Source organism: Pristiophorus japonicus, chromosome 5 (genome assembly GCF_044704955.1).
Source record: "Pristiophorus japonicus isolate sPriJap1 chromosome 5, sPriJap1.hap1, whole genome shotgun sequence".
Classification (NCBI taxonomy): Eukaryota; Metazoa; Chordata; class Chondrichthyes; family Pristiophoridae; genus Pristiophorus; species Pristiophorus japonicus.
In genome coordinates, this window is record NC_091981.1 from 76,884,211 (window position 1) to 76,904,882 (window position 20,672).

Sequence of the window (20,672 nt, forward strand, 5' to 3'; positions counted from 1 at the left end):
TGAACTCATTGCCCTGCAATCTCTTGCCGCTCCTGCTGTACCTACCCATGCACCAATCACCGACCTGGATTATGGTGACGTCCAATCCAGTCGCCCGCTTCATTGCCCTTGTCCTCCTGTACCAGCTTGCACTGCTCCCTGCAGTGGTATGCTCCTTTTAAGGCCCCGACCTGCCACTGATGTTCCCCCACAGGTCGGGGCTGCACTGGTTTCCGGGCCGCCACGCTAGCATGGCCCCGACCTGCATGGGAACATCTGCGGCAGGTCGGTGCCTTAAAAAGGAGTAGCAAGCATGTCAGCCGGCATCCAGTGCAGCCCTGACCTGCAAGGAAACAGCCCAATACCACCTACACTGGTGTACATGGCCTCACAGGAACGTGGATAAACGACAACTCATGGAGTATACTGTATCTAGACAATTGTTTTATGGTTTAGCTGAAGATCATTAGCTAGCTATAAAGGCCCGTGCGACTAGTTGCAGATACAATTTATATTCTTTGCACTGGCTTTTTCTGGATTCCTTGGTTACCTATCACAACGGCTGAGCAGTGAAATCACTATCACCCTGATCCACAATTTAATATCTCAATGGGGAAAGTACCATTCAACTCAACAACATAATTTATCAGAGTTCTGACAGATCGCTCGCCTGAACAAAGAACAAACAAAAGCACCTGCAAGGGAGAGGAACTGGGACCATCCTTGTAAGAAGATTCATTAGAGTGATATGAAAACACAGTAAGAAATAGTGTAGATTCAGCATAAATTAGGAAGTCTTATAACTGGTAACACCATATAGTTTGAGAAAAGTCTACTATAGTTGCCCTTATTCACTATCTATACATCTTGCCACTTTACTATGCTCAAGCCATTGAGACTCAGCTAGTCAACCTACAGATACTCGCTACATGAACAAAAAAGTGAACACATGAAGACAGAAGACAGTTTATTCAGCAGGCAAGATCAAGATGAAAAAAAAACTTATGAAATCCAAACCAAACTAATTCACAACAGAAAGTGTATTGAAAATAAGTTGCAATAAGAAATCAAACCGTCTTAGTTTAAGACATTGACCAGTCTGTAATTTGATATTTCAGAAGTCAGACAACTCGACATACATTGGAAATCAAAATAGCCTTACTTCAAAAAAAAAAGATACTTTCAGGAATTAGCATTTACAAAAATATACTTCAAACTGTTTTTTATACTGCAGTGGGAATCGCAGATGTGATTGTATCCAGGGGTTGCCAGTGACAATTCATTAAGGAATCATACAGTTCTTCACTTTGTTCCATGAATTGTTTGTTAACTTCATCGATATCCAACTTTGCATCTGGATCTTTAAGAAAAAGATAGTCAGCCTTTTCACCGATTTCAAATGAGTTACATAGAATCATAAAAATTTACAGCACGAAAGGAGGCCATTTTGGCCCATGGTGTTCCCGCCGGCCGACCAAGAGCTATCCAGCCTAATCCCACTTTGCAGCTCTTGGTCCGTAGCCCTGTAGCTTACGGCACTTTAAGTGCACATCCAAGTACCTTTTAAATGTGGTGAGGGTCCCTGCCTCTACCACCCTTTCAGGCAGCAAGTTCTAGACCCCCACCACTCTCCGGGTGAAGAAATTTCCCCTCATATCTCCTCTAAACATTTCTGCAATTACTTTAAATCTATGCCCCCTGGTTGTTGACCCCACTGCCAAGGGAAACAGGTCCTTCCTATCCACTCTATCCAGGCCACTCATAATTTTATACACCTTGCACAACCTAATGAATTTCCACATCACAAATTTCCACATGCCTGTTTTATACCATTTTTGGATAAACTTTAAAAAAAAAAATCACATGAAATCAGGATTCCAAAATAAGATCAACTTCCATCTGGGCAATGAGGTAGACTGCCCGACAAACAAGCATTCTGTTCTAAAATTAATTGAACAAAACCTCTTCAGCAGCTCATTGAAGTTAATGCCAAAACAAAAATGAACAGATATCTTAGCAGTAACCAAACAACCATTCTCCTACTTTTGCATGACATATTACAAGCAGTTATTGCTTAGAAGAGAAAGGGAAAATAACTATAGATCGCTACACAATTTAACTTCGACTACATCACACCGATTGCACTGCACATAAAAAAAGACTGCTGATAAGGGTTTCAGAATGCTCAGTAGTTAAAGCAAGGATATGACTACACTTTAGCATTTCTCCAGAACCAAGGAGTTATTGCTTACTTTATTGCCCACTAATTCTAGTCAGTGGAGAACATTAGGGTGACCATATTTTCTGAACTGTCACACAGGGTGGGAGCGCAGCAAAGCAGCCAGGACCAAAATGTAGGTTACATAACATAGAAAGGGAAATTTATTTGGTATTTTGGTGCAAACTGAATCTGCAAAAAGTAGCACCAGAACTTTCTGCCTGAATAATATGGCCACTATTCACAGCATCTGCTGTCTACTATCATCGTTTCCTCCCCCTCCTCACAGCCTGATACTCACCCATACTCTGTTCCGGCTCCCGGGACATTCACACAGCCCAGCTTCAGATGCCACTCATTAATCCAATTACCAGTGGCCCCCATTACTCAGACATTTTGGCCCCCTGGCCAATTCCACTTTAACTGCATTTCACAGGACTATCCAGACATTTGGTGGGCTGGAGAGATGGGGGGTGTGGGCGTGGAACATGTGGTCACAGAGCGCAATCTCTGCATAAATTACAGTTCCTCAGTGAGTCCACCCCTTCTACTGGTTGGAAACAGGAGGTTGACATCGCTTCCACCAATCGGAACCTGCCACACTGCACAGCCCGCCCACTTTATTGACCAAACGCACGGCAGCTTGGGGTCACGTGGCTCCTGATTTAAACCCGCACATGTTCGAGGACGCGTTTCCTGAACCATGGACATTGTTTGCCCAGGGACACAGCCCCTCATCAGAGGGATTATTCCTGGAAAACGGGGATGTAAGGTTATTATACAACTAAAGCTACCTTTAATTGGTGTTTGCATCGGTGGTCCCTGCTGGAGTAGAGCTAATCTACAGAACAAACGGGAAACTGTTCAACCACCGTCGCCTCCAGTCCAGATCCAAGGTCATCCTATCCTTGGTTATTGAATTATAATGTGCAGATGATGCTTGCGTCTGTGCACACTCGAAGGTCGAACTCCAAACCATCGTCAACACCTTCACCGAAGCGTACGAGTGTATGGGTCTTACACTAAACATCCGTAAGACAAATGTTCTCTACCAACCTGACCCTGCTACACAGTACTGCCCCCCCGATTATCAAGACCCATGATGAGACCTTGGACAACGTGGACCATTTTCCATACCGGGAGCCTACGGTCAACATGGGGAGACGTCGATGACGAAGTCAGTCGCCTGAGAAAGAGGGTGTTTGAGACCAGGACCTCAAATCTGGCACAAAGCTCATGGTCACAGAGCAGTTGTGATACTTGCCTTCCTATATGCTTCAGAGACATGGACTATATACAGCAGGCTCCTCAAAACACTGGAAAAGTACCACCAACACTGTCTCCGCAAGATCCTGCAAATCCATTGGCAGGATAGGCGCACCAATGTCAGTGTTCTTGCTCAGGCCAACATCCCCAGCATCAAAGCACTGACCATGCTTGATCAGCTCCGATGGACAGGCTACATCGTCCGTACGCCCGATACTAGACTCCCAAAACAAGCGCTCTACTCAGAGCTCCGACACGGCAAGCGAGCCCCAGGTCGGCAGGGGAAATGCTTCAAGGACACCCTCAAAGCCTCATTGAAAAGCAACAACCCACTGACACCTGGGAATCCCTGGCCCAAGCCCGCTCAAAGCAGAGGAGAAGCATCCAGGAAGGCACCGAACACCTCGAGTCTCTTCACTGGGAGCACGTGGAAGCCAAGCGCAAACAGCGGAAGGTGCGCACGACAACCCAAGCACTCCACCCACCCGTTCCCCCAACCACCGTCTGCTCCACCTGTGACAGAGACTGTAGGTCCCGCATTGGACACATCCGTCACCCGAGAACTCATTAGTGTGGAAACAAGTCATCCTCGACTCCGAGGGACTGCCTAAGAGAGGTATAAAATGGTTGATGCAGGGATCTGAAATTATCAATTAGTCCGATACTCATCTCCTACATGAGGCCTATGGTGCTTTAGGGATCACTATTCAGCAGTACTCTCTCCATTGTGAAGTGACTCAGTCAATTACGGTTCCAATTATAAAACAATCCTAACTTGAAAAGTTAATTAGGACCGAGAAACTCTTTTAGAGTCTACCTACAAAACATAAAACATTAAACCGTGCCACCCGACCTGGGTGACACACCAGACATTTACAAGGCCCTTTTTTTTCCCTTTTTTTTGTGTTTTTCTTTTTTTTTTGGGCACTAAAATCACAATTTTCCAGTGCCCCCTATAAAAGGGAAGGGGACACTAAAAGCACCGGCAATTAAAACAAATTAAACTTTAAAACGTAAAATCAAATTAATGGCAGAAACTTCCAAGCTGCTGCTGGCTAGTTTAGTGTAAAGGCACACCAGAATCCTTTGTAAAATCAGTTCCTACCAACCCCAATCAGAGCTTATACCGATAACACATCCCCACAGAACCATCTACTAGGGATAATGAACCAATACTATCACCACAAGCACGTTAGTAGAAAAAAAGTCAGTAAATTAATTCTCAATATTTGTTTTAAAGTGATTAATGAAATCAATTAATTTTCTCCAAAATTTCAACCACCCTTCCAGCCCATTAAAAACAATTCCAAAAACATAATTTAAGACCTACATTAAACCAAAACAAAAAACTTGATATATAATATTGACTTTAAACACTTCCATTGAACTTCCATCGGTCAGTTTGTAACAGTCATACGAGTCAGGGGATTGGCAAAAGTGGTCACAGATCCAAGTACATTCCATTCTCCCAATATCTACATGATTGTGCATATATTCAAGTCACACACTGAAGGATCCATCTCTGGAAATGGTTCTCAATCATTTAAAATCATACAGGTGACAAAAAAAGTCTCTTATATAGAAGTCACTTATATTCATGATCATAGGGGTTAAGCATTTCTATCATTGTGAGCACAGTGAATAAAATCAACACACTAAAATAGAGAATAATATGTTTTTACCATCCACAGACTCCTCTTCGGCTTCTTCAGTAATTGTGGAATTTTGCTGAAACTGAAAACATATTCACAGTATCAAAAAGCAGACAACCGTATCAATATCTGTTTCAAGGCTCAGTAAAAAGTGGGGGAGGGAGGAGAGAGAAAGAGAGAAGGAGGGCGGCAGGGGATGGGGGGGCGCGAGCGAGGGCAGCAGGGCGCGAGCGAGGGCGGCGGGGCGCGAGCGGGGGAGGGGGGCGCGAGCGGGGGAGGGGGGGCGCGAGCGAGGGCAGCGGGGCGCGAGCGAGGGCAGCGGGGCGCGAGCGAGGGCAGCGGGGGAGGGGGGCGCGAGCGACGAGGGAGGGGGGCGCGCGAGCGAGGGCGGCGGGGAAGGGGAGGGGCATGCGAGCGACCGGGGGGGGGGGGGCGTGAGAGCGAGGGCAGCAGGAGGGGCAGGTAGGGACGTGTGAATGAGAGAGGGCGGGATGGAGGATGGGAGGAAGGAAGAAAGAAGAAAAATAGAAGGCAGAGAGAAAGAGATGAGACGGGGTAAAAAGGAGCAAATAAAATCCACCGGAGTGAGACGTTACCTCAGACAGTGGTGCCATTTCAGTGATCAGTGAAGAGGTTATTGCTGGTGTCTCGCTGGTACCACACTGTTGATACCCATAGTTGCAGCCAGCATAGGGATCGTACCCCCACTGAGAGTAATACTGCTGATAGTACTGTGTATAGTTGTAGGTGGCAGTTGGTTGGTATTCTGGTTTTGTTTTTGAACTGAAATTACAAATAGTTCCCAAATGAAACAGTCACATCCCTTGACTGCAGCCCATTAACGACAGAAAGTGCAATCACCTCTAAATCAATTATTTGATTTTGCAGCACATGACCAAAGAGTTTCCAAAAACTAGATTCGGATCTCAGCCATGTGCTTCAATAGGTCAACGCTAGGAACCCTAATCTGGAAAAAAAAACACGGCCTCGCCATTAGTTTGCAATTTGGCACTGAAGTAGCTTAACTAACGTTCACTATTCTAATTGTAGCTTACCTCTGCCAGTACCAGCATACATTTTGAGAAGTTCCAGCAAACTCTGCCTGATTGCTATAAGAAGCCATGTTTGATTCTCAGCTGTAATCCCTTGCCTTTTAATGAATATTGAACAAATCATTCACAACCATTTTTATAAGCTGCAGCTGTGAATTATTTGAAATGCACATAGACTATTAATCTAAATTGGGAATTTTCTAAACAAAGTATCAAAATAGTCAGAGTTGTTTAAAAGAACTGCTTGCGCAAGGCCAATCACCAGTGATGATTGCTAGATAGCAACAGATGTTCAAAGGCACAGCAAATTATCCTTGACTATTTTTTTTCCTGAACACAAACAATGACATTACCTATGTCAAATAATCATTACACTGTTTGGGCATCACATTATTGTAGCTAATACTATGCTAAGCTGCTTGGTTCTTTCTCCTCTGACAAAAAGTCCACCAAACACATTAACTCGTAAATTAACAAACTTGTGTTCATTAAAGCCAACTTGCATGGAGATTTGCTCTTTGAATAGCCACAAAAACTGACCAATGCAGCTTAAATATTGAACAGACAAGTAAGGATTATTTGCAAACCACAAAATTCTGATCTGTAAGCAATGTGTGTAATGGGGTCAGGTCAAAGGTGTTGCTGGATGTTATTTGGTTAATAACTAATCAGATCTTCCAAATTATAAAAATATTATACAGATTAGAATTATAGCCACTCTGATTGCAAGATATCTCTGTCATAAAACTATTTTGTTCTCCAAATTCGTCAATGGGTTTGCAAAATCTCAATCCAATGCAGAGTGGGCGAGGGTACTGGACAAAAACTGCTCATCATTCAGTACATATTGGTGCTAATCTGCTAGTTTTAATCCGAGACATCATTGAATGGCTCGTGAAAGGAATGAAAATGTCCTATCTGTCGAACTGGGGTGCCCCTTCTGGAACTGGAATTACGGGCATATTTGTTTCGGCAGATTACAGGTTGCTTAACCCTGAATTCTAAACCTGACATAAGAACGTAAGAATTAGGAGCAGGAGTAGGAGTAGGCTACACAGCCCCTCGAGCCTGCTTGGCCATTCAATAAGATCATGGCTGATCTTCGACCTCAACTATGCTTTCCCGCCTGATCTCCGTATCCCTTGACCCGAGAGTAATTGAGACAAACATTGAGTGCAAAAAGCTAAAATAAATTCAAAGGTGAGCTTGAATTTTATAGGATCTGATTAGGCCCTCGGGACATCTCAAAGCACTTCATAACCAATGGATTACCTTTGAATTGCAGTCATTACTGTTACTTAAGTAAACACATCAATCAACTTGCATGCAATTAAGTCCCACAAAAAGCAAATTAATGCATGACCAGATAATTTGTTTTAGATGGTTCTGGCTGAGGGCAAAATGTTGGCCAGGACACTAGAAGAATTCTTTGTTCTACTTTGAATAGCATCATGGGATCTTTCATATTCATTTGATCAGATAGACATGGTCGTGGTTTAACATCATCAGAAAGATAGCAGCTCTGCCAATGCAGAATTCCTTCAATATTGCACTGGATTGTCAGCCGACATTATATGCTCAAGTCCTGGAGAGCGTTACCAAATCTTTGGAATGATCATGCAATCCATGATAAATAATAAGATAAATTACCAGTTAATTTATTTTGGTTGAGGGATGAATGCTGGTTAGGATACCAGGAGAATCCATGTTCTTCTTCCAATAGTGCTATTGGATCTTTAACATCCACCTAAATAGAAACATAGGAGCAGGAGTAGACCACTCAGCCCCTCGAGCCTGTTCTGCCATTTAATTCAAATTTAATTAGATCATGACTGATCGGTACCTCTACTCCATTTACCCATCTTTGCTCCGTATCCCTTGATACTCTTACCCAACAGTAATCTATCATACAATCAGAAAATTATAACACAGGAGGCCATTCGGCCCATCATGTCCGTGTCGGTCTAAAAAGAGGAAACAATTTCCCTGCATCTACTTTATTGAATCCCTTTATTGAATCACCTCAATAAGATCACCCAACAAACTTCTACATTCAAGAGAATACAAGCCAAGGTTATGCAACCTGTTCTCATAATCAAAGCCTTTAAGCCCGGGTATAATTCTAGTGATTCCAAAATATACCCCTTATAAACTCTTCCTCAGATAAAAACAGAAAATGCCGGAAATACTCAGCTGGTCAGGCAGCATCTGTGGAGAGAGAAAGAGAGTTACTGGGCTCAATTTTTCTCAGTTATCTGCGCCGTGTTTTTGGTGTGCACCGTCTTTTTTAGAGTAAATTCAAATCTCCAAGTTTCCCCAAAGTTTCTGCACTAGCGTGATTCACTTAAGTAGGATTTTTTTAGGCTACGATTTTTTTACCTCATTGGGAGCGTGTAAGGGGAGGAAAACCGATACCTGAACTGAATTGTAGGGCTTATCAGTATTAGGAGGTTCTGAGGAACAGGGAGTTCCTCTGTCTTTATAACGATTGTAACTGTATGTATAACCCGCTTATGTATGTAAAGCACGCTTATACACTCGCTTACATTGGGCTAGGAAGAGGGGAATAGCGAAGCTTGATGGTTAATGAACCATCCATTGGATTAACCTTGGAACACTCATTCAGTACAGAGAACAAGGACACAAATGTTTGGGAACATAGATTGTAAACAGCGTCTGAATCTCATAGCAAACCCTGGGAAGCAAGGTTATTCCACACGTCATGAAAAACTGAGGCAAAGTTGAACACATTCCAGAAGGGCGACATGTGATGGGAGATGGACGGGTGGGGGAGAACCACTCAGAGCCAGTCTGAGCAGTAGGCCAATCAGTGGTTTTGTAGGAGGGTCGCACAAATCGAATAATCGTATAATTGTGCTTGTAGAACTCTTGTACTTACAAGTGTTCATCGGAACATTTCCTGAGCATGTTTGAATAAAACCGGTTAACCGAGGTTTCATCTGCGTGATTCCGTGGTCGCTATACAATAAGGCAGGTGTCGATTCCTTATATCAGGGAGTCCAATTTGAGGAAGAGAAGTCTTGTTTTAACCCCAACAGAACGTAACCTGCCACCCGTACCAATTCTGGCCATTTAAGCAAGTTTGGCCAGCTCCGATTTACTCCAATTTTTCTTAGGACGGCGTATGTGACCACTCTGGAAAAACTTTCTGGGCAGTTACGGCGCAGGTAAGAGAATCAGCACAGCAGATGCAGTTCCACAGCCCTGACAGCAGCAGCATAGAGGGAGAGGAGGGAGAGGGGGAGGTGAGAGAGGAAGAGGGGGGGCGGGGGGGAGAGAGGAGAGGAGGGGGAGAGAGAGAGAGAGAGAGAGAGAGAGAGAGGAGGGGGAGAGAGAGAGAGTGAGAGGAGGGGGAGAGAGAGAGAGAGAGAGAGGAGGGGGGGAGAGAGAGGAGGGGGGGAGAGAGAGGAGGGGGAGAGAGAGAGAGGAGGGGGAGAGAGAGAGAGGAGGGGGGGAGAGAGAGAGAGAGAGAGGAGGGGGGTTAGAGCAGAGAGGGGGTAGAGCATAGACAGGGGGGGGTAGAGCATAGAGGAGGGGGGTAGAGCATAGAGAAGGGAGGGTAGAGCATAGAGGGGGGGGTTTAGAGCAGGGGGGGGTTTAGAGCCGGGGGGGGGTTAGAGCAGAGAGAGAGGGGGGGATTAGAGCAGAGAGAGAGGGGGGGGATTAGAGCAGAGAGAGAGAGGGGGGGTTGGAGCAGAGAGAGAGAGAGGAGGGTGTTAGAGCAGAGAGAGGGGAGGATGTTAGAGCAGAGAGAGAGGGGGGGGTTAGAGCAGAGAGAGAAGGGGGCGTTAACATAGAGGAGAGAGGGAGGGTAGAGGAGAAAGGGGGAGGGGAAGGGGAGAGGAGAGGAGAGGATGGGGAGGGGGGTTGGGATGCATTTTGGCCAGGATTAGGAGCGACACCCTTCACCGGCGGTAGGGGGGGGATGGAGCCTTTCGGCCAGAGTTAGGAACAACACCCGGCACCGGCAGAGGATAGATGCCTTTCGGCCAGGGCCAGCAGCGGCACCCGGCATCGACAGGAAGGAGGCCTTTCGGCCAGGGTTAGGACCGGCACCGGATAGAATTTTGGCATAAACTCTTTAATAATTTAATACCGATAAGCTGCTGCAATGTGTAAGGTGCTTGTGCAGGTTGCTGTGAGCTGGCCAGAATGTGTTGTATGTTTCACTTTCCAGCCTCAGCCCGCAATGTGTCGCTCGTTACCCTGGCAACCCAATCTTTTTGGCGCAGATCTTAGGCTCCACCTCCAAAGTCCTTGGGCCAGGGACTCCCAAGTGTCAGTGGGGATGTTGCACTTTATCAGGGAGGCTTTGAGGATGTCCTTGTAGCGTTTCCGCTGCCCACCTTTGGCTCGTTTGCCGTGAAGGATCTCCGAATAGAGCACTTGCTTTGGGAGTCTTGTGTCTGGCATGCGAACTATGTGGCCTGCCCAGCGGAGCTGATTGAGTGTGGTCATGCTTCAATGCTGGGGATGTTAGCCTGAATGAGGACGCTGATGTTGGTGCATCTGTCCTCCCATGGGACTTGTAGGATCTTGCGGAGACATCGTTGGTGATATTTCTCCAGCAACTTGAGATGTCTACTGTACATGGTCCATGTCTCTGAGCCATACAAGAGGGCAGGTCTTACTACAGCCCTGTAGACCATGAGCTTGGTGACAGTTTTGAGGGCCTGGTCTTCAAACACTCTTTTCCTCAGGTGAGCCCGGGATCTAAAGAATAGGTGGTGGATGAAGAAAGCACAGGAGATACAGCAGCTGGCTGACAACCATGATGTGCGAGGATTCTTCATCGCAGTCAAGACCACTTACGGGCCCAACACCCAAGGCCCCACCCCACTGCTGGGCAAGAATGGGGAAACACTCATCAAGGTCACTGAGGCTGTCAGGGCCCGCTGGAAGGAGCACTTCGAAGATCTCCTCAATCGAGACTCCGCCTTTGACTCGAGTGTTCTCGACTCCATCCCGCATCATGCTACCCGCCACAACCTCAGTGAGACCCCAACACTGCACGAGGTAGAAAAAAACAGCTCAAAAACAACAAGGCTAAGGGTGCGGATGGAATCCCTGCTGGGGCATTGAAGTACGGCGGAGAGGCACTGCTGGCACGAATACACGACCTCATCTCCCTCATCTGGAGGGAGGAGAGCATGTCGGGGGACCTCAGAGATGCAGTAATCTTTAAAAAAAGGGGACAAGTCTGACTGTGGCAACTACAGAGGAATCTCCCAGCTATCAGCCACTGGGAAAGTCGTCGCTAGAGTCCTCCTCAACCGTCTTCTTTCAGTGGGCGAGGAGCTCCTCCCAGAGTCACAGTGCGGATTTCGTCCCCTAGGGGGCACAACGGACATGAGCTTTTAGTGCATTGTGTACAGAACACCTAAATCCCTTTGCTCCTCCACTGTTCCTAGTCTCTCACCATTAAGAAAATATTTCAATTTGTCTTTCTCAGATCAAAGTGAACAACCTCACACTTCCCCATGTTGAACTCTAGCTACCCATTCACTGGGTCATTAAATATATTTTTAAAGGCGGAGATGGACAGATTTTTGAGCGATAAGGGTTATGGGGAGCGGGCAGGGAAGTGGAGCTGAGTCCATGATCAGATCAGTCATGATCTTATTAAATGGAAGAGCAGGCTTGCGGGGCCAGGTGGGCCTAGTCCTGCTCCTGTTTCTTATGTTCTTAATCTGTCTATGTCCCTTTGAAACTGCCTCCTCCCATCCACACAGGTTACTGTGCCTGGTAATTTTGTGCCATCTGCAAACTTAGAAATAAAAATCTATTACTTCATCCATGTCATTAACATGCATGGTGAAAAGATGTTACCTCAGTACAGATCCCTGGGGAACACTACTTGTCACAACCCACCAATCAGACAACAAACCCTTTGGGCTAGAACCTCCACTTTTTTTGCATGCTTATCGCCCATTTTACTGCTGAAATGGCATATAATGCCTAGATATCGACCATTTAGCCATAAAATTGAAACTGACGCCCGTTTTTCAGAAACTTATCACCGAGCATTACTTTCCCCATGGGCTTAACGCCGGGAAAAAATAATATCGGCGGCCACTTTTTGAGTGGAATCATCAGAATGGGCGCAGTCAACGTCCAGCGTTAATTACCGCACTGATTTAACGCCGATATTCAATAATACCGCCCGGCCACTTTTTTTTTTCGTAAAGAGCATATTTACCGAAACTAGTGGACATGAGATCGCCCAGCATCTCTTTCACCACCATATCGCCCAAAAAAACGCCCAGAAAAAGTGGAACTAACCGGAACTAATCACAGCGTTATGGACGTCATGTTCTACATCACATGTCGCATCTTGTGATGCTGCTGTGCTTCAACCTTCGGATGTTCGGATGTTCTCTGGAGATTGTTGGAGTTGATGTGAACATCTCTACAAACATCTTGACCATACTGTGACCGATTGGAATTGAATAGGTGTCTTCGTCGGGACATTCATTCTTTGTGACCAATCGATGGAAAACAGAGAGCTACTGTAATGGGGCCTGTCCTTTTTCAATCTCTCTTGATGACCAATTACATGCAGCAGACTGGAGATCGCTGAAGGTACACTCCACAGCATTATGTGCCCAACGTAAGACACACCAGACTGATGAGGAGGACCAGACGTTACACCTCCCGCAAGCACAGGGAAAAGCAGTCTTGCCTCGACTGCCTTCGGAGACTGCGCTTCCACAAAGAGGTTATCACTGAGGTATGCCAGCTCATAAGGGGAGATCTGCACCATCTGTCGAAGTCAAAGTCACCGCGACACTGGCGTTCTACGCTTTGGGTTTTTTCAGGCCACAGCTGGAGACATTTGCGGACTTTCTCAGCAGGCCACACATTGCAGCATTAGACAGGTCACTGAAGCCCTGTACGCACGTAGGAGGCACAGAGTGAGAGGGCTCTAAGATTCTCCAGAATTGCAAACTTCCCCACGGTGCAATAGACTGTTCGCACATCGTGATGCGGGCACCATTTTAGGATGCAGGTTTTCAGGAACCGTAAGGGATGCCACTCCCTGAATGTCCAACTGGTTGTCGACCACCAGCAAATTATACTGGCAGTGAATGCTCAATTTCTGGGCAGCATCCATAATGTTCACATCCTGCGTGAGAGCACTCTATCTCACTTGTTCAACAATCAGCCACAAGGTGCTTGGTGACAAAGGATATGGTCTCGCCACCTGGCTGATGACTCCCCTGCATGACACCGACACCGAAGCCGAGAGGCGATACAACGAGAGCCACTCGCAATATCGTGGAGAAAACCATTGGAGTGCTGAAGCAGCGCTTTAGATGTCTGGGCCACTCAGGAGCAGGTAGCTCAATTTGTGGTGGTGTGCTCCATGCTGCACAACTTGGCTATCAGGAAGGGACAAGAATTGCCTGATGAGTCTGACAGTCCACCTCACCAGAGAGAGGAAGAGGAGGATGAGGAGGCGGACGCTGACATAGGCCCAGACAATCAGGTTGATGCTGAAGCCATGCCCCCGCTCCCCTGTAGACCGCATGAAAGGGCCCGTGGTGGCAGGATAGCTGCAAGAGACTTACGTCAGGAGCTCATCAATGATCGCTTTGCCGGAAAGAACATTGGTGCTATTTACAAGGCTGACACACTGCTGGGTGTGCAGGTGATACATCAATGGTGTGCATCACCTTGGTGACAATTTAAGTTGATTGAAGTTACGTGTAATTATACCCTTTGATGTGAAGGAATCCAGTGTGTAACGGTGCAGCTATCTGAGCCAATGCACAACAAGGTTTTGTTAAATAAAAAACATTTAAACCGAACATTAATCTGAAATCAACAGTATTTCTGTAAAAAAACAATCCCCCCCTCTTCTCCTCCCCACCTCTACCCCTTCCCCTCCCGACTCCAAGCCGCCTGGCTGAGGAGCTCCTCAGGCGATGCTTCATTGCGGGGGGGGGGGATGACGGCCGAATCGCTGCTTGGACAGATACGGGAGAGGATGGTCCCGAGGTGGGAATGTGCTCCGAGCCAGAAGCAAAATGTTGCTGCTGGCTCTCATGTGTGGTTGGCAATGGGGGTGTGGCACCTTGGGGTGCAGTGCCGCACTCCGGGACCACTGGGAGCCCTCTGATTCCAGTGTTCCTGGCTTGCAGCTCCCGGGCCTTCATCATCTCTTCCATGTTATATTTTATTTGTTGGACAAAATCTCGGTGTGAACTATGCTCTTGGTGCTTAGTAGGCTTTTTGCTACTGGTGAATCTCCCTCGTGTCTCCCACAACATCCAAACATGCCTTCAGTCCCTCTGAGCTCCCTCTCTCTCCGTCTCCTCCTTGCGCATGTCATGATGGCCCTTGATCTCCTGAATCGCGGGAATCGAACGTTGCCATGCTGTTGCCAATGACGGCGACACTTTATGGCAGAAGGTCAGCGAGATTTAACGCTACCACCATTTCATATCACTCGCAGTAATGCCCATTTTAAAAAATGGAGACTAGGGTGCTTTGAGAACGGGCGAAAAGCCGGCAATCTGAAAACCAGCTTTGCTTCTCTCCCTTCTGAATCTACTCTCAAGTTCCCATCCCCCTGCCAAGCTAATTTAAACCCTCCCCAACAGCACTAGCAAACCCCTCCCACGAGGAAGTTGGTCCCGGCTCTGTTGAGGTGTAACCCATCTGGCTTGTACAGGTCCCACCGCCCCCAGAATAGTCAGGTCTTCAGGTAACAAAAGCATGGATGAAAGTTTTAACAGAAGATGGGCTGAGCCAAGGATGGAGACGGGCGATATGACATAGGTGAAGTCGGCGGGTCTTGGAGATGGCGAGGATATGGGGTCAGAAGCTAATTTCTCATAATTTTGAATCCCATTTGTTGACCAGAATCTGTTTTAGTTCCTTCTTCAAACCCACAAGGTTTGTTGTTCCACTACCTGTGCCGGGATGGTGCAGCTTACCTTTTTGGTACTGCTATACTTATTCGAATGGGTTTTCCTCCTAATCCTTTGTTGTTCTGATATTCTTCCAAAGCCTTTTTCTGTTCTACTTCATTAGAAAATCTGACAAACCCAAAACCTCTGTCAAAAGGAAAAGAACAAAGCACTATTAACATTGCAGCTCATCTCATGATATGAACTGGCTTGAATCAACAGATTGTAAATAGTTTGAACCACGTAATATTAGAGTTATTACTTTACATCGGAGGTACCATCAGTCCAAGTATTTGGTGTCCTTGTTAATCCTAGCTGGGACAGAAAGAACGTTCTTATTCAATGTGTGGCACGATTTTCATTAGCTATTGTGGTTTATAAATAAAGGGCTGTTTCATAGCAAATGACAATATGGCCATTTAATAATCATTAAGTTATTACTGACTTTCACAGTCCTTAATACTAAGACATATAAATTACACCAATAATTGCAGTTTGCTGAGAAGTCTTTCCTGCTCAGGCCTCTGTAGAAGTGATTTTTCTGACTATTCTGAGCTTTAAGTATTGATAGCACACAGTACCTCGAGTTCCCAGATGTGTCTGTCACCACTTTTCCACCTCTACAAGATGGATATTTTTTCACAAAGTAATCATATAGATGAAAATCATCAACTTCAGAAGAGAGATCGCCCACAAATATGGAATATTCCTGGCTGTTGAATAAGACATTTTGCAGTGAAAAAGCAGCTGGAGTCAAAGGCTATAAATTCTGTATTCCAACAATGGACCTTAGAAGATGCACTTTGAAAGTGTTTCTTTAAAAGTGTAACTATAAATATTCTATAAAAACTCTCTAATATACTAATATTCTCTGCACAGGTTCAAATTGATATGTATATCAAGGTTAATTTTCTTGTTTTATATTTTGGTACAACTATGACTGGGGCACAAAACAAAGGTTAAATCATTGTCACATTCCCAGGGACCTCCCCTGCCCTGGGCAGAGAGCTCCCATATCAAACAGGCAGGTGCATTTAAATCAAGTATAAATGATTCAGAGCGCCTTCTGCACCATTTCAGTCGTAGCTCCAGTGCAAGTGGACCTTATAGGTTACTCCCAATCTCTCTCACCTCCAGATGGAGAAGTGTTTTCACATTTCTGGAGCAACATGAACAATCAGGAAGCCTGGATGCCAATTGCTGATGTTTTAAAATTGCTGATAGTAGCCAAAAGGCCCTGCAGCCAGTAGCCATTACTGCCTCTCAGGCTTGCAACAGTAGTCAAGTTTCCTCCTCAATTTGAGGTGCACGATCACTTCTGGAGTTAATAAACTGAATCCAGAAATGCAGGCGAGTTCAGATCTGTTCAGATGAAGCTACTTCCACAGCTGTACTTGGAAAAATGGAGGAAAATAGATTCCCTACTTTTTAACGTCCATTGCATGACAACTTTCAATGGCATTACACCTCAAATTGTGGCCTTATGAGATGTCCGTTGGGCAAAAACTTTGGATTGGCTCAAAAAAACATTTATCTTTTAAGTTACTAGTTCAAATGAATCAATTCGAACAAATCAAAAATAGCACAAATTACCAATGAGGAATGAGTAAAGAGCAGAAGATTAACCAATCAAATACCTCAACCGTTTTCTTCAAAGCTATTACTCATGAATCAGCAGGTACCATAGAATCATCCAATCAAATCTACCTTTTTTAGTCAACATTTTCCTATTTCAATCAGGTCATTATATCGAGCTAGAAATAACATCTATAACCCAACAAAACATTAAATTTACAAAATTTTGAAAAATATGAACTTAAAAAAATTACAAAACCAAAATACTGTGGATGCTGGAAATCTGAAATACTCAGCCTTTTTTTTTAATAAAGCCAAGGATCCCATATAAAAACAGAGAATGCTGGAAATACTCAGGTCAGGCAGCATCTGTGGAGCGAGATACAAAGTTAACGTTTCAGGTCAATGACCTTTCATTAGAACTCGAAAAAATTAGATGTAAAAGTTTTTAAGCAAATACATTTAATCATTCCTGCCTTCCACCCTATCATAGACCTTTTTTGCTCCCTCCCTGCTTTTCCCTCCTCTGTACTTGCTTAAAAACTGTTACATCTCTAATTTTTCCAGTTCTGACAACAGGTCATCAAAGATTAACTCTGTTTCTCTCTCCACAGATTCTGCCTGACCTGCTGAATATTTCAAGCATTTTCGGTTTCTTTAACTTTAAAAATTTGTTATTTGGTGTTAGAAGTGCCTGCAAGAAGTTTTCCCTTCATAACTCTTCTCTTCTATCTTGTTAATGAAGCATGATTTGAAGATTTCAACTGGGCCTGGCTGCTGAGGATTTCTAGAGGTGTAATTTTGATTCTGCTCCTGTAGAACTACAATGCTTAGAGGGCACACAACCCTGACAGCCAGAAAAACAGGACTGGCATGCTGTAGCTCCTACAGAAAAATAATATGTAGTGCCGGTCTATAGTTTGTATCATGTGCAGTGCTAGTTTATAGCTTGTATAGTTTGGAGTTTTTGTAGTGTATGGTGCTAGTTTATAGTTTTTTTATAGTGTATAATTCTAGTTTGCAAAATGTATACTAACAGTTTATAGTTTTTAAAGAGTGCATAGTGCTAGTGTAGTTTGTAGAATGTGTAATGCTAGTAACATAGAAACATAGAAAATAGGTGCAGGAGCAGGCCATTCTGCCCTTCGAGCCTGCACCGCCATTCAATAAGATCATGCCTGATCATTCCTTCAGTACCCCTTTCCTGCTTTCTCTCCATACTCCTTGATCCCCTTAACCGTAAGGGCCATATCTAACTCCCTCTTGAATATATCCAATGAACTGGCATCAACAACTCTCTGCGGCAGGGAATTCCACAGGTCAACAACTCTCTGAGTGAAGAAGTTTCTCCTCATCTCAGTCCTAAATGGCCTACCACTTATCCTAAGACTATGTCACCTGGTTCTGGACTTCCCCAACATCGAGAACATTCTTCCCGCATCTAACCTGTCCAGTCCCATCAGAATCTTATATGTTTCTATGAGATCCCCTCTCATCCTTCTAAACACCAGTGAATAAAGGCCCAGTTGATCCAGTCGCTCCTCATATGACAGCTCAGCCATCCCGGGAATCAGTCTGGTGAACCTTCGCTGCACTCCCTCAATAGCAAGAATGTCCTTCCTCAGACTAGGAGACCAAAACTGAACACAATACTCCAGGTGAGGCCTCACTAAGGCCCTGTACAACTGCAGTAAGACCTCCCTGCTCCTATATTCAAATCCCCTAGCTATGAAGGCCAACATACCATTTGCCTTCTTTACCGCCTGCTGTACCTGCGTGCCCACTTTCAATGACTGATGAACCATGACACCCAGGTCTCGTTGCACCTCCCCTTTTTCTAGTCTGCCACGGAAAACCTCACATTTATCCACATTATACTGCATCTGCCATGTATTTGCCCACTCACCTAACCTGTCCAAGTCACCCTGCAGCCTCTTAGCGTCCTCCTCACAACTCACACCACCACCCAGTTTAATGTCATCTGCAAACTTGGAGATATTACACTCTATTCCTTCATTCAAATCGTTAATGTATATTGTAAAGAGCTGGGGTCCCAGCACTGAGCCCTGCTGCACCCCACTAGTAACTGCCTGCCATTCTGAAAAGGACCCGTTTATCCCGACTCTCTGCTTCCTGTCTGCCAACCAGTTCTCTATCCATTTCAGTACATTACCCCAATACCATGCACTTTGATTTTGTACACCAATCTCTTGTGCGGGACCTTGTCAAAAGCCTTTTGAAAGTCCAAATACACCACATCCACTGGTTCTTCCTTGTCCACTCTGCTAGTTACATCCTCAAAAAATTCCAGAAGATTCATCAAGCATGATTTCCCTTTCATAAATCCATGCTGACTTGGTCCGATCCTGTCACTGCTTTCCAAATGGGCTGCTATTTCATCCTTAATGATTGATTCCAACATTTTCCCCACTACTGATGTCAGGCTAACTGGTCTATAATTACCCACTTTCTCTCTCCCTCCTTTTTTAAAAAGTGGTGTTTTATTAGCTACCCTCCAGTCCATAGGAACTGATCCAGAGTCGATAGATTGTTGGAAAATGATCACCAATGCATTCACTATTTCTAGGGCCACTTCCTTAAGTACTCTGGGATGCAGACTATCAGGCCCCAGGGATTTATTGGCCTTTAATCCCATCAATTTCCTGAACACAATTTCCCGCCCAAGAAGGATATCTTCCAGTTCCTCATTCTCACTAGACCCACTGTCCCCTAGTACATTCGGAAGGTTATTTGTATCTTCCTTTGTGAAGACAGAACCGAAGTATTGGTTCAATTGGTCTGCCATTTCTTTGTTCCCCATTATAAATTCACCTGAATCCGACTGCAAGGGACCTACGTTTGTCTTTACTAATCGTTTTCTCTTCACATATTTATAGAAGCTTTTGCAGTCAGTTTTTATGTTCCCTGCAAGCTTCCTATCGTATTCTAATTTCCCCTTACTAAATTAAACCCTTAGTCCTCCTCTGTTGAATTCTAAATTTCTGCCAGTCCTCAGGTTTGTTGCTTTTTCTAGCCAATTTATATGCCTCTTCCTTGGTTTTAACACTATCCTTAATTTCCCTTGTTAGCCATGGTTGAGCCACCCTCCCAGTTTTATTTTTACTCCAGACAGGGATGTACAATTGCTGAAGTTCATCCATGTGATCTTTAAATGTTTGCCATTGCTTATCCATCGTCAACCCTTTAAGTATCCTTTGCCAGTCTATTCTAGCCAATTCACACCTAAGTTCAGGACCCTAGTTTCCGAATTAACTTTGTCACTCTCCATCTTAATAAGGAATTCTACCATATTATGATCACCTTTCCCCAAAGGGCCTCGCACAACAAGATTGCTAATTAGTCCCTTCTCATTACACATCACCCAGTCTAGGATGGCCAGCTCCCTGGTTGGTTCCTCGATATATTGGTCTAGAAAACCATCCCTAATATACTCCAGGAAATCCTCCTCCACCGCATTGCTACCAGTTAGGTTAGCCCAATCTATATGTAGATTACTGCTGTACCTTTATTGCACACATCCCTTATTTCTTGTTTGATGCTGTCCCCAACCTCACTACTACTACTAGTCTATAGTTTGAGTGTGTAGTGCTAGTTAATATAATCAGTAGTACATTTTATTGAATAGATAATATCCCAAAAGATCATTTTAAACAAAAAAAATAACTTTGCCCATTATGCTGGATGCCTGTATCACAGGCTCAGATCAATTACAATTTTTTAAAGGGTTGTCGTTGCATAATTACTTGAATTAGAATTCTCTTGACTTCCATTATTAGAATTAAAGTGTGTTGTCTCCAACTAGTCTGCTCTTGCACCTGATGAAACTTTGTGCAAATGAAAAATAATGGAATAAGGAGAAAAAGAGAAAGTTAAAATGGACAAAAACACTGACTTACCCTGCATCTGTTTTTTTTCCATAGGTTGCATAATTTAACTTGAATTTCTTGGGCTATATATTTAAATCAAAGGAAAT

The 20,672-nt window shown here is 44.7% G+C and overlaps 1 protein-coding gene across 2 annotated transcripts in view; it reads right to left on the reverse strand.

Moving 5' to 3' along the window:
* Positions 1 to 962: 962 nt before the first annotated feature.
* trnau1apb (tRNA selenocysteine 1 associated protein 1b) overlaps positions 963 to 20,672 on the reverse strand; it is a 43,693-nt gene continuing 23,983 nt past the window's right edge. For both annotated transcript variants that reach the window (XM_070880735.1, XM_070880736.1), the window contains exons 4-9: positions 20,596 to 20,648; positions 15,685 to 15,816; positions 15,131 to 15,250; positions 5,712 to 5,898; positions 5,146 to 5,197; positions 963 to 1,339 (exon numbers count right to left, since the gene is read on the reverse strand). In XM_070880735.1, the coding sequence (XP_070736836.1) occupies positions 1,203 to 1,339; positions 5,146 to 5,197; positions 5,712 to 5,898; positions 15,131 to 15,250; positions 15,685 to 15,816; positions 20,596 to 20,648 (681 nt within the window). In that variant the 3' untranslated portion in view covers positions 963 to 1,202. The remainder of the gene's footprint in view (positions 1,340 to 5,145; positions 5,198 to 5,711; positions 5,899 to 15,130; positions 15,251 to 15,684; positions 15,817 to 20,595; positions 20,649 to 20,672) is intronic.